This window comes from Cyanistes caeruleus, chromosome 7 (genome assembly GCF_971803275.1).
Source record: "Cyanistes caeruleus chromosome 7, bCyaCae1.hap1.1, whole genome shotgun sequence".
Taxonomy (NCBI): Eukaryota; Metazoa; Chordata; class Aves; order Passeriformes; family Paridae; genus Cyanistes; species Cyanistes caeruleus.
Window position 1 is genome coordinate 14,544,265 of NC_141707.1, and position 14,810 is coordinate 14,559,074.

The 14,810-nt window shown below is 38.1% G+C and overlaps 1 protein-coding gene across 19 annotated transcripts in view; it reads left to right on the forward strand.

Annotated features, from left to right (window-relative positions):
* Nucleotides 1-14,810, forward strand: part of SPATS2L (spermatogenesis associated serine rich 2 like) — a 142,701-nt gene that overhangs the window by 101,636 nt on the left and 26,255 nt on the right. For all 19 annotated transcript variants that reach the window (XM_086897204.1, XM_086897195.1, XM_086897205.1 and 16 more), the window contains 3 exons: nt 9,337-9,445; nt 12,917-12,966; nt 13,391-13,631. In XM_086897204.1, the coding sequence (XP_086753330.1) occupies nt 9,337-9,445; nt 12,917-12,966; nt 13,391-13,631 (400 nt within the window). The remainder of the gene's footprint in view (nt 1-9,336; nt 9,446-12,916; nt 12,967-13,390; nt 13,632-14,810) is intronic.

Genomic DNA, 14,810 nt, shown 5'->3' on the forward strand with positions numbered 1-14,810 from the left:
TTAGTCCTTTGTAATTCCTGTGCACACTGATGCTGTGAAGAACTGCACTTGGGGATGATTGCTTCTGTACAAGATGCAGGCATTGAAGAAACATGCCCTTTAGAAATAATTTCCTGCCGAAAAATGTTATACCTATACTTAAAGTAATTCCTGAAAGTGCAGGACCTGAAAAGAGTAGATTACTTTTCTCTGTGAAAGTATGTCTGCTTTTAACTGCATTCCATGTGCTTGAGTGAGTCTTCTCCATATCCTTGGCTAGAGCTAGAGCCTTCTCACCCTTTCAGGAGCAGTAAGGGACCTAAAGCTAATTAGGATATTAGGTAGGTCAAGGAGAACTTTTGTGACTCTCAGCAGGCAGATTGTGAAGAGAACATCTAACCATAGAACTTCTTTTGCTCTATCTCTCCTTACGGGGAACAGTTCCTTACCTGTTGCACTGCCCAGGTGCCTGTTTTTTGAGTAGTTTTACCTTGTATTTGGTGTCAACATCTCAATTGGATCAGCGTTCTTGAAGATTTGCATGTCAATATGAATCTTTATCTTGGTGATGAATATCTTCTTTAGTCCTTAATAACAGCACAGGGTTTTAAAACTGAGTAGCATGATGATCTTGCAGTAGAAAGTAATGTCATCAAATTCTTTTCCCTGGTGTCAGGGTTCTCAAAGGTAAACTACAGCAATTCTCAAAATACAACTCAGTAAATCAATTGAAGCTCTGCATATTTACTGTGTAGCTTGAATTTTTTTATTTAAGTCTGTTTTACAAGTGCAGGATTTTATAAATCATGTGTTTGTCTTCTGCAAGTTTAAGAATGAAGAACTGCAGCAGGAGTTTTATTCACAGTAGATATCTGCTGTTCCAAGTGTGATTTCTGCTGGGAGTGCCCAAAATCAAATGTTTATGAGCATATGCATTTTAAGGCAGGAAAATGATAGCATCAATACACTCTGTTATAAATCGTTCCACTCTTTATTCCTATATCTTCCATCAGAATTTAGTGCCACTAAATCCCTACACCAAATTGAAAACTTAGTTTAATAGCAATTGAAATTCTTTTGCAAAATCATTGGGTTTTATTCCAATGGAAAATAGAGATTAATAACCTACTGCATAAAGAGTTAGTGACCAAACAGCATAAGCCGCATGCAGTCTACATATGTCATCTGAGAAGGTGTCATGCTCAGAGAGCCACTGCACCTGGGCAAGTCCCTCTTGTTTTAAAACAGGATTGCAGTGGCTCCGTTTGGTGTCTTGTACTTGGTTTACCACATGGACAGCAACAAACTAAGGAACTATGAAGTGACTAGCTTCAGAAGTCTTTGAGTGATGCACTAGAAATACAAGGAAAAAGTTAAACAAGTAAGTCCTGCAGAGTTGCCTTTGATAATATTTGCACATAAACTGTTAAAACATGAGGATTTCATTTGCATATTTGAAAAGCAGACATACTTACAGGGTGCTGGTAAGAGAGTCAAAGTCACATCACTTTCTCACTTAGATTACAGAGCTTCCATGGTCATGCCTCACAGCACTGAAGCAGAGTGAGTTTAATGTTTACTTTTATCCATCTTTTGGGAGGCAATATTTCTGGGTAAAAATCCAAGGTTTATAAATATAATACTTCTTCTGAGCTCCACAAATCCATTGCCATCAGTGTAAATACAAGCAGGCCTGGTTTAAAAGAACAGACTTAGAATACAGTCCCTTCCCAGTTCTCATTTTCTTCTACCTTAGCACTTGCAATCATAGTACTTCAGACTTTGATCTTGCTGGGACTTGCATGAGGCCAAAGGAGCTGTACCATCTGCATACAAATACTCATCTAAGTTTCTGCAAAAGTAGCACACAAGTTTCTCCTTAAATTAAAGGTTGTTTCACTGTGATAAAAATGTGGTGCAGATCCCATTCAGATTTCAGCATGTTTGTTCTCTGTTTGGGGGTGTGGAAGGGCAGTTGTTTGGGGTGTTTTTCAGTGGTGGCCTTTCCCTGTGTTCTCCCCATGATCAGCTTCTAGTTATTCAAGAAAGTAAAACCTCTGCCACTGTTTTAAAAGTGGTGTGAGGCCAGTGCAGGTATTTTGGACATTATGCTCACACCCAGGCTCTGTAAAGCCCCACCCCTGAATTTGAGTCATAAGAGAATGCTACTGTGGTAGTGATACTTGTATAGTTCATTCTTGGTATTTCCGCTGAAATAGTTCATAGAGTCAATAGGTTAAACATTCTATTTTATGTCTTCTTTTTTTCTCCCCCAAGAGATTTATATAAATGTTGGCCTGTGATGTTAGGAAGGCTAATGAAATTTTCCATAGTTGGCAGAGACTCCTGCAGCTGTGATACTTTGTGGGGGAGTCAGGACTGTTTCATTTACCATATTTTCAGGCATATAACCCACAGATTTTCTGGAATAACCTAAGTTCTGCATTTCAGCTGACAGAAAGGTTATAAATTGCCTGCATAGCTAGTATAAGAAGTTTACCATCGGGTTCTCTCTCAGAATAATTCCCTCTGCCCTGACCCTTGCTGTAGTCTTCCTTCATTATTCCACTCTTCCTCTTGCCTCTCATAACACTCATAATCATCTCTGTGCCTGAAAATAAGTACTTATTTTTTGTATCAGGATTTTCAGAGATGGAGTGTTATACATAGTTCATATCATATGCACAAAAGTTCACTGGATTAAGGGATAAAATGAGCCAAACTCATTGGCTTGCATCCAAAATCCATAAAATCAAAGGAGGTATTCAAGCATTAACCTAGTACATCACCAGAAGAGGTGCTAAGATTCTGAATTACAAGGCTTCCAAAGAAGAAGCAATTGGAGTGAGGAAAGACAAGAGATGTATTGTCTCCTGCAACAATTAGGCCTTCTTAGTTTAACAAGAGAAGAGTGAATATCAGGCACTCCCCAGAATAACCATTCATCTCTGGCATGTGACTTTGGTTTTGATCCAAAGAAATATCAGGAATTGTTTAAACTTCAGGACTTGCTTTTGGGCCCATCTTTTTTCTTTTTTTCTTTTTTTTTTTTATTTTTTAATTTGCTGTGTGTCTAAACATATTTGAACAAGTGAGATCTGCTGTGAGCTGGAATTAGCAAAATACTCATTCAGATGAAAATTCTCCTTTTGAGATTCTGTTAGTAGTGAAGCTTTGCTGAAGTTCTTCTGAAAGGCTTGATTTCTCATTTGTCATTTCAAGTGTCAGAGCTGGAGGAGCAGATGGGCAGCAATGCAAGAAGGAAATTTTATTCAGATGTGGTTTTGGAGGTTTCACAGTTTTGTTTGCATTACACCATAAATGTGGTTTTCATAAGCAATAGTCCGCATGCAAGGAAAGAGTAGGATTTGAAGTGGAAGGAATGGAAGCAGTATGTAAATTTAAAATCATGCATTACAAAAGCAGATAGTTTCCAATCTGTGATTTCACCTTAAAGCTGACCTTTGCAGCTGTTTTTGCCCATATGTTGAAGTAGATGGACTGTTCAAAGACCAGAAAAGTTGATCAAAATGCACTTTTGTCTCTTGATGAGCCATTTAACTTAGGTTAAGGATATCACAGACTCATGTCTGTAAATGGTCCTGTCATCACTCAAGTAGAACAGTTCTTACTAAGCCAAACTTCTCAGGAATCCTGAAAGAAAATATTAGAATGTCTGGCTTTCTATTTGATGGATAAGAGTGAAATAATAAATCCATGACAAGTGCCTAGAGAAGTTTACTGCAGCAAGTAGAACTTTTTTGGGGCTTACTAGGAATAAACGATCAGAAGGCATCAGGGTGATAAATAGATTATGTTGCAGAAAGAGAGGCACAGATCTAATCAAAGCTGTCATTTTGCTCAAACACTTGTTCGATTTTTTCAGAATGAACTTAGTAAAGCTTCTGGAAAAATGTCTCCAGTGTAAGAAATAGCTTCTTAATGCAACCAAGTCAAATTGTATTCATGAAATAGGTTTGTATAGAAGTTCAAAACATTTTTAAAAATTCTACTATAAATGGTTTTAAAATGCATTTTCATGCTTAATGTGGCAAGGATATCTGTTAATGCTAAATTCTTAGATTATCAAAACCAGTAGTTCTGCAGGCAGCCCTCCTTCCCCACTTCACTTGCAGGATTTGGGAGAAATTGGGGGTGTAATGGAATTGAAAGGTGTATATGTGTACATAAAAATTTGTTACTGACATGCACTAAAAGTAAAGTAGGAGATGTCAGTGTTTATTGATAACCATAGTTATAAATTAATTTAGTTCATAACGTAGAGAAAACCTGTTGATCTTAATGTTTAGTACAAAGTGAAGGTGGATCTGCGTTAGTTTTCCTAACCAAGCATAAGTAAGAATATTTCTTTCTAAGTGATCATAATAGTAACTTACTTCAAGGGGATTAGAGCAGCTGTGTTCAGGGGTTTCAGAACAGCCGTGAGCTTTCAGCAAAGAAGTTTAATTTGTCACTATGTCAGAAATACATAAACAAACTCTCTGAACCCCGGATATGTTACTTATTCACCAGAAACATCCTCTTTGAGATGATGCCAAGGGAAACCAGATGGAGCAGAGCAGCAAACAGGCAGTGATTGAGTCCACGTTGTTACAGTTGCCTGGGAACCATTTGAAACTTGACAGAGAACTTAAAGGGCTTAGAGGAATACACATCACTGTCAGCTTGGTTCTGCATGTGGAATAGGTAATCTGGTATCACAACTTCCAGGCAGGCTCTGTTTCTTTTTGAGCTTGACTTACCTGGAAACTCTTGTGAGTTGGGTATTTGTGAGGACTTAGAATAAGCTGCCATGAGAGGGTAGAATTCAGTGTCCTTTCCTGTATGCTAAAATCCCCAGAAGTAACCTGTTACTGATTCATTTAATTTTGTTTTTTTTTATTGTGAGCCAAAACTTTGCCCCACATGAGATGTTTAACAGTACTCATCAGAAAAATAGTCAAGTATATCTGATCAGGCACTGGGGATTTTATTGTGAGGTAGAAGCTTATCTGAGGGGACTTGAAACCTTTTTCAATTTTGATTCCACTTCTGGGCAGTCTTCAACATATTTTATAAGAGACAGACAAAAAACATCCTCATGCCTGTGGAATTCTGGTCCTGATGAGGTACAGTCTGGCTCAAATTGCAGCAAGCATTAGCAGGACTTGAGCTCTGGATCATGGGTATAAATGGAGGTAGACCTGGGTTCCCTTTTTCATGTTCTCAACTGTATACAGGTTTTTTCCAAGATCACAGATTTATATTTTAGATCTGTGATTGATTTAAGATAGCTTTTGTAAGCTGAAATTCTGAGAAAGTTTTCTTAGTAATACACAAAGTAAAGTGCTTTCCTGTTAGGCTGCAGAAGGGAAAGCCCAGGAATTTAACTACTGTCAGAGACAGATTCTCAACTAATGCTGACATTAATAGCATTAATTATCTGTGGTTCTGAAGGTATGTTTCTGAATTCTTTTGGTGTCCTGGAATGCTGTCTGTCATCCAAATGATGACAGCAGTTCATCAGGAACCTACACTGGATAAAACCAGGATGTTTCTCAAAATAATTAAAATAATTAACTTCCCTGTAGTCTTGTCTGGTAATGCTGTTTCTCCTATGATCAGGTTTCAGTAAGTAGGAAAAAAATGTTTTCTCCCACATATATGGAAATCTAATAAAGTAGACTGTTAAGTTAGCCTTTGCAGAATGGCATTAGTGCAGTACCATTACCTGGTAAGAGATTCTTTTCCTCTGGTACTTCCTTTCATACTTTAGGATGCTAAATATTTTTAAAGGAGTTGTTGAGAAGCCATAAATACCAGATTATTCTAGTTGCATAATCTGTTGCTTACATATTAAGAAGATAGATATTCTTGCTGAGTTTGAGGACTGAGTTTGGAGAGGGAAAGTTAGGAGTTACCTCCTGCCCTGGCATCATCCTATCACACCTGTAATAAAAATGAGCTCTATACAGTTCTTTGGGTTGGGAAGTGATGGACTTCTCTCAAGCAACTGGAGGTTTGTAAGTAAGTGAGGGTATGTATAGCTGTACTAGCACAAGGGCTGTCCTATCACCTGAGCTGGCAGGTCAACCAGAGAGGAGCCAGCATACCTGCAGTGCCTAGATCCAGCTCACATTGAGACCTTCCATATAAGTCCATATTGTCAGCATACATACACAAGAGAAGCAGATTAAAAAAGTCTAAGCAACTTCTGATTTGGGATTTCCTAGGTCTTGGATGCTTTCCTTTGCAATCTGATGTTCTTTTCCTGAGGCATTCTTTCATTACACTTATCAGGTTTTTTTTTATATTTTCCAAATAGATAAACAAATGTATTTTTTGTGCAACAGTCAACAAAAAATATTTTCGAGTTCTGGCAGTAGAACTGTTGAGCTTTACAGTCTATTAATTCCCTAAATCAATTTTAGTCCAATTTTTGTCAGTTAGTAGTCCAACTAAACCAGGGCTGTGTCCACAGTGTTGTCATATGCTAAATTTCTTTGCTCTGTACTGTTAAGCATTTTTCCTAAAATCATCATCCTCATTTTTTTAGGTTATCTCCACAACTAGAATGTTTCCATAACCTTTTTGTATTTAATTAAAGTACTAGTTGGATGAAGGACAGTTCAGCTTTTAATTCTGGTTTTTCTGTAATCAAAAAATTCTTAACAAAGATCACACAGTGCAAACAGAAAGCCTTCAGTTGATTTTGTAGTCTAAAATGTAGCCTTTCTGGCTGAGTGCTTGTGCATCAGTGTCCTCTACCCTACAGAAATTCTTCTTGTCTTTAAGAAGTTTCCAAAGTGCACTGTGTGGCAAGTTGCCTGATCCTCCAAGTGAGGTTTTAGCCTCACTTGGTTATTTCCAGATGCTTCCTGAGGCTTGCAGAGCTTTCATAGCAAAGTAGGACCTAGAAGCCATGTGAGATCCTTGTGCTTATGTTTAAAGTTGGTTAGAATACTCTAGATATTTCTTCTACTATTTTTTCAGTAAGCAGTTACCACAAGGAGATTATGCAATTTTGAGTAGGCAGAGAGACAATCCACATGATTGTGAAAGAAGAGGGGGGTTTTTTGTGAGGATATGAAGATGTAATCCACATGGTGAAAACGTTCGGGAGCTGCGAGCTTGAACATAAAACGGACTGCAGCTTGTGGCCTGCTCTACCTTAGTGTCTTTGCCAGCTTTTATTATGGAGCCAGCTTGATTCACACTTGTTGCAGCTTTATCAGTAAATAGCATGCCTGTGCCCAAAATCACTAGAGTAATTAACTCCTTTTTCCAGTGCTTTCTCTTCACATCCTATTGATTTGGGTTAGTTTTCACTTGGCTGCCTGCAGTACATAGCAGAGAGTTGTATTCATTACTTCCTTCCCCATGCGTGCATGTCAGCTGAGGAGAGAAACTTGAGCAGACAGGGGATTTTCTGCATAGTTCCTGGCAACAACCACCTCTGGTTCAAGCAGTCCACTTGTCAGACTAGTCTGTATGAACTTCAACATGAAGTTACACCTGTTTAGTAGATATTCTAAAGCAGCCTGTGTTGGCTGGGGACCGAGTTTGTGGGCAGGCCTGGTGCAGTCGTGGCATGGCAACATAAGACAGAATGAGACAGGCCTTTGGGAAAGGCTCCTGGGGAAGTAGACAAGCACTTCAGCTCCACTGCCTTCTAAATTATGGGCTTGGCCTGGACTGCCCAAAGCTAGACTTGCTACCTGAGAGATGTGGGCAAACGTGAAGCTGCAGAGAGGGGTGTGATGGGATGATGGACAGGAGCACAGTGAATCATCCTAAGCAGCTGTACTAACATGCACCGAAACAAGTATGAGCCTTTTGCAGTTCTAAAGCTGAGCCCAGTAGGCTCAGGGATCTGAGCTGTCCCATCACTACACTGAGAGAACCTGCCATGGTTCCTAGTTTACAGTGGTATACAGGGCTGGCAAACACAGTGGTTGAATGAGGAGTGGGGCGAACATACTACAGCAAAATAAGATATTTTGGTCAAATCTGAGTACTTAAGTGTTCTCAATCACCTTCTGATGTCCCCATTGATGGAGACTCCGTAGAGATTGTCTTTCAGCACCTAACTGGGCAGCTATGACAAGGTAGTGTGAATGCTTTTGCCCTGTGAGCCAGCCTAATTCCCTTAAACAGCTCTACCTTCACATATTACTTTTTCGCAATTATATTTCACAGCACAATAAAAAGACCAGGCTGCTTCACAATTAGCATGATGACATTGGGATGCAGTAAATAAAGTACACCCTAATCAGGGATGTATTCCCACAAAAGGATGACAAAGGAGGGTGCCAGATAAGCATTTGCAGGACAGTAACAAGTTTCTGATTGTATGATGCTGGATATTGTGACACAAAAGCTCATAAAGCTAATTTGGAGCAGCTAAACTGGTTTGGCAGAGTCTCTTATTTTTTTTCATAGGCTTTTGTTTTGTTAATTGTGTTTAAATATTTTTATTTTGGTCTGATCTAGTAAAATTTTTATAGCATTAAAATAAAACAGCAATGAAGTTTCATGTAACTATTTGCTTTCAGCTATAATATGTAGGGATGAGAAGATAAATTATCAATATGCTTCCAGTAGGAATACTTAACGCATACTTAATATTAAAACATCATGAATTTAATTCTGTTTGGTATCAGTGGATACTGACAATACAGCAGTAGCAAATGCTGTGAAATTTAAGCATGGCATGCCACAGTTACCTCATCCATCCGCAGTTTCCTGAAGGAAGCATTTGAGATCCCATGTCCTTTGTTCAGGATTTTGTTACACAAGCTTCCTAGTCACTTGTATATGGAACAGCAAACCGAAATTATGTTGAATAGCCACTAGAACTTTTAGAAATTATATTGTTCTCTTTTATCCTCTGACTGTTTTCATGCATATTACTGTTTTTCAACATGCCAAAAAAACCATCAGCCATAACTTTGATGTAGCAAGGCCATGCAAGAGCCTTGTTGAAGAAGTTGTGTGCTCACTAAATTTGTGTAGATGATATGTCAAGACCTTTGGCAGCAAACAGACCTTTCTTTAGGAAAGAAGCGTAAGGCCAAATTCTGTTAGTTGAATTGAGCTAGTTCTTCTGCTGTGACTGAGAGTAGGATTTGTTTCCAGGATTACTGGCAACCAGTTCTATGATCTGATGTCATGAAGAGATTGCTTCATTATTTGCCCGGCTGGGTAGGATAGATGTTGCTTTGTGCAGATACATTGCTGTGTGTTCATGAGCACATCAGTGTAACAGGTGTTTATATAAACATGCATTGGCACATTGGTATCTTGTAGTCTAAAAGAGTATGATAAATTCATGTTATTGTTCTCTTTTACTTACAGATCAATGCAATCCGATCAATTGTTCCGAACAAAAGCAATAATGAGATAGTTCTGGTGTTGCAGCAATTTGATAACAATGTAGACAAGGCTGTTCAAGCTTTCATGGATGGTGAGTACAATGTACCTTTTTCACTAATGCAGGAGGAATTCAATCACATGCCAAAGTATTTGTTGTCTTTAGTGGCTCAAAATATATTCTGTAGTTATTCTTTTTCAGAAGAAATCTGATGTGTGACATTTTTTAATTATAAAAAAATTGATCCTCCTGTCTGCATCTTTTCTTCTTCCCAGTACAAGTTTGACATGGCTGTTCATCTCTTCTACCTGACTTTGCCATTTTTAAAGCCATTCTTACTGCAGACCTGCTTCTTTATTCTGCCTGAAAGTTAATGCTTTTTTAAAGTAATATGTCAGGAAATTATTCAGTATTGAAGATACAGTAGCTAAGAACAATTTGGGATAGTTCTGAAGCACATAACCAGTCCCCTAAACCCCTGAATTTGATGCATACATTGACATTCAAACCTCAATCTGAATTTTGCAAACAGCTTTGACATTTATAATGGCTGAACCAAGACTCCATTGAAAGTTCGAGCCATTTAAACCTGGATCCATATTTGTATTTTGCGTCATAAGACCATCTCTAATGAAAGGTCACTTGTATTTTAATAAAACTTTCCTGGTAAATATATAAAGTCAAGTATTTTAAACTTTCACCAGAATCTGTGAGAAACCCTTTGCAGAAGTAATAGCATATCATGAGCAATCTTTTCAAAATTTTTGTAGCTTGGGGTTACATAAATGATAGAAGTCTGGTGGTCTCAAAGGGCCCTTATATCTTAGAAATGCCTCATTTTTTCTATCTCTGTAAGTTGCATAATTCATGCCTATTTTACTTCAGAATATTTTCAGGTTTGATTTGGAATAACTTACTAAAATGTATTAGCCAAAAAGCATCATCATATACTAGGAATTACCAATATGCAAAATGCAGATGCAAGCAAACCGAACTATTTATAAATATATCAAAATTCTTCCATCAGATCTATATGGTCCTTTTTGCTTCAGGCAGCTGCACAGACAATTACATTCTGAGGGACATACTGAAATTGTATTTGTCTGTGCACACACACACACAGAGAAAAAGGAAAATGTGATGCATCTAATAAACAATAATTTTGTTTTCCTGTAATGTATGTCCTGGGGAAGGTAGTGGAGGGTTGTTCTATGACTATTCAGTAAGTTGCTTTCACTTTATTTTCTCGTAAGTTACCGCAGCCTGCTTGTGGCTTATGAATTGTTTCCAAAGGTTCCTCAAAAGAGGAAGTGCTTTCACAGCCATGTGTCATCACCTGCTGTAAGGAAGGAACAGGGCAAACACAAGCTCTGCAAGAAGTGCAATAAAATCATGAAGAAAAGCAACCTGTTATACTCGAGTTCAGATGATCTTGGTTTGAACTTGACCAGTTCATGATTACTGTCCAGAAGTCTTTGTGAGGGAGCATGTGAAAATAGCTTTGGAAGGAGCAGAACAGATATGTATTCACACAGGTGCCACTGCAGATAGACTGAATAACTGAAATATTTTTTCACATGAATGGCAGAAATTGCTAAGATTGAAATAACACTCGCTGAGAAATCCTGCAGTGAAAAACGTTGTTGTGGCCATGGTGAATGGAAAGGTTGAGCCACCTCCATGCAGTGCTTCTCTCAGAGGTGCTGTTTGCTGAATCAAGAAACATTCAAATATAGTTTCCTATCTTGCCTCATATCTGGAGTGACATTTAGGTGATGCCTCTGTTATGAGTTTTATTCTATATGTGAACTGTGATTTAAATGAAAGAGGGTTCAAATGTTTTACTTGCTATGTTAGTTTACCTAATTAAGCATAATCAGAAGGTCTGTTCAGCTGCTTTGTAGATGTGTTTGAGAAGATATACTGGTGGATTCAAATGAGGGTTTTGGGATTTGGACAGTTAGTGCATTTCCAATTGGAAGAAACAGAGATTAGTTGGATCAATCCCTAAAGTAACTCTCAGCATGCATGGTATTCACCGGGTAGCTGAGGGAAGCAAAGCAAAGACACCACCAACTCAAAAAGGGTGTTGGTTTCTACTGTGAAAACACTTAACAAAGCTGTCACATGAAATCACATATTTTCAGCATCATGGAGTAAAATGAGCAGCAAATGTCTATTAATTCATACCGAAATATGGTGCCTGTCAAAAGATAATGTACCTTTAGGAGAGGGGATTGTACTTACATGTACATAAGTATGTGTGTAACTAATGATAAATATGTATATAGTTATACACGAAATAAAAGTTGTCTTAGCCTTCTAGCTGCATTGTCATGTTATCTAGTAAATAAAACACGACTTTGATGGATTTCATTAAAGTTTTTTCACAATTTAATAAATTTGGCTTAGCAAGATACGTAATCTTTCTTATTATGTGTGATAGGCTCACCAGATAATCTTGGATCTGGTTTATTGTGATAGGAAAGTAATTTTGGTACATCTGAAAGTCTCACACATCTTTGACTGAATACTAGTTGACAACTCATGGTGGTCTGAAAACAGCAATTCTTAATGCTAATGTCAAGATTTCACTCAAAGGAGTGAGAAGAATGGCTGACTATGAAATCCACTTGAGAAGGCTAATAATTGAGTATTTACTAAAATTACTAGATTTGTAAAGTGATGGTAAAGTGATTGTTAAATTCAAGCAGAAGACCTTTAACCTGATGGTGATTAAAAGTATTATTGTGGCAGATACTGCCCTAGTAGTTTGGATGACATTTCAAACTTATCATGAGATCTATTTTCAGAATTAGGCTCCAGGAGAACAAAATAATGATGTTAACTAGAAGAAGAGTTTTCTTTTAACATGGCAGCAGGCACTTGTCTGACCAAGGCTCTGCGTGCTTTTTTTACATAAATTTATCTAAACAACTCATTGTGGCTGACAGGCAGAATTTCAAGTATAACTGTAATTGCTTTTCAGTATAATTTTTTACCATTCTTTTCTGCCAGGCCTAAGTTTACTGCGTTTGTGTGATGCAGATTTTATGCAAGAGTCCGCAAAATTACTCTTTTGCATGCTAATTCTTTACTTTTCATACTCTTGTGTCTTCTGAAGATATAACAGGTAACACATAGAAAATACATGATAAAAAAGAAGCATTTAAAACTTTCAGATGCTCCAGTCAGGGTCTAGACTATTTAGTGTACTCAGTGTTGACTCTGGGTGCTGAGATACTTTCCTTTTCAGGCAAGAGATTTGAGTGTTGATTTTTTCTGGGTCTTATGCTAATGTTTTAAGTCAGGCACACAATCACTTTGTGCAGTGAAGTCCATAAAAAGCCTGTAGTGCCAAGCAGACCATCCACTGTAAGTAGTGTGATCAGAACAGATAACTGAGAAGAAGAAAGGCATCAGTGTCCATTTTGTTCTCCCCAAGTAAGAGAATTCACAGCAAATTTAAATGCTCCTCAGCTAGGGAACTGGAAACTGATCATGGACACACTGGTTCTTTTTCACAGCTGAACTTTTGTTGAAATGTTTCTTTTCTTTCTACAGGCAGCGCAATTCAGGTTCTAAAGGAATGGAATATGACAGGGAAAAAGAAGGTAAGAACTTGCTCTTGAGAGTCAAGGCATTGAAATCACTTGTCAGCTGTCTGTAATTGAATTGTACTTTGGGTCAGTACTTGGCCTTTTCCAGCACAGGTGACTTCATTCACACCTGTAGGCAGTACTTGAAAGCAAATGTGTGCACTATTTTTAATCCTATTCTTCTGTCACTGTCACACTAAGCCCAGTGTTCTGAACGAATTTCTGGGACAGCACACGTTTGTACCTGGGTGTGGGAGACAGACCCCTGGACAAGCACGAGACAAGTCCCAAAACAGCCCATGCACAGAAACACTTCTAATAAGAAACTGTATCCTGGATAATCACAGCCACTTACAGGGTTCCATTCACTGATTTTATTTTGAGTTTGTATGATTTGCATTGAGTGATGTCTCTGTTCTTGCAATATTTCTCCATTTAGAATAATAGGAGAAAAAGAAGCAAATCTAAACAGCACCAAGGCAATAAAGATCCTAAAAACAAGAATAGTGGACCTGAGAAGACATCTCAAGAGCCTCAGCGAATAAATGACTGTCATATGAATGGATGCCCTAAGGACAACTCTGGCCGTGGTTCTGCCAATCAGAAACTGGAAACCACTTCTCTTGAGAACAAAGGCTCTGGATTTGTAGGGTCAGCTCTGGACTGTCCAGAAATCAGAGGTGAGTTCACCTGACAAAGAGCACCTTTTCAACCGCCTTTTCATTGACGTAGAGATCATTGTATTTTTGTTGCTATGAAGATGTAGAGATGCTTTTGTGGAAAAATAATGCACATAACTGTTAAAATGATGCCAATAGATTTATATCTGCATGCTGTTAATGTTGCAGTATGTTTCCTTGCAAAATGTTCCTTTTTCTGTAGACAGCCCAGCTGATACAGAATATTACAGGTAGGAGTGCAGAAGAATTCAGGCTTAGAAAATGGCTTGAGTGTCAAATTGTTAGCAAAATTATTGTGTCCCTCATGTGGGGTAAAGAAATCTGAGCACTATGAGCTTGTGGCTTATTACTGGATTTCTTTATTGCTTAGTCCAAACTAGTCCATTTATTCTTATTCTCATCTTCCCTACACCAGCTAGTTACAGTAGCCCTCCACTGGCTTTTCCTAGCAGGGAAGGGAGGGCCTTTGTGGTGTGGAAAGGCACTCTGATAACCTTTCAGTACATGCATTTAGTTTCTTACATGGTCTAGTTATCTAGTTACCATTTCTGAAACTGGGAGGGGCAGTAAAACACAAAGTTCTTCCTCATTGTAGTAAGTACAGAGTTACAGTTATTCCAACACCAGTATGAACAAACTCACTGCTCTGGGACAGAAACTCTGTGAAAGTTTTTGCCTACAAGTTCATAAAGCTCATATTTAATTGTTGCCAGTACTGCTAGTGTTTCTTCAGCTCTTCACATTTTAGACATCTGACAGGCCTGGATTATTGCTGCTTCCTGTGTCATAAGACCTTACCTTGAAATCCCTTTTTCCATGGTTGCAAGTACAGCTCTCAAACCCCATTTTAAAGGAATGTGCTAAGGTAATAATTGTCCTGAAATGAATTATATGCTGCTTTCAGATGACTTTGATGGTGCCAGCCTCTGGTTAATTAAATTAAGACTATGCAACCTATAGCAGCCAAGCAAACTACTTACCAAGAAATTTTGTCCTAATTTGATGCCTCACAAAGGACCAGAGATACACTCCCTGCCCTTGCTAGACTTACACTTTGGATAAAATATGGCATAAGCCATAAAATTCTGCATTTCCATAATACTTAAAAGCATTTTTGCCACTTACTTTGCAGGACACAAACATCTGTGGTATAAATTGGACTTCTCAGAGTGACATTAT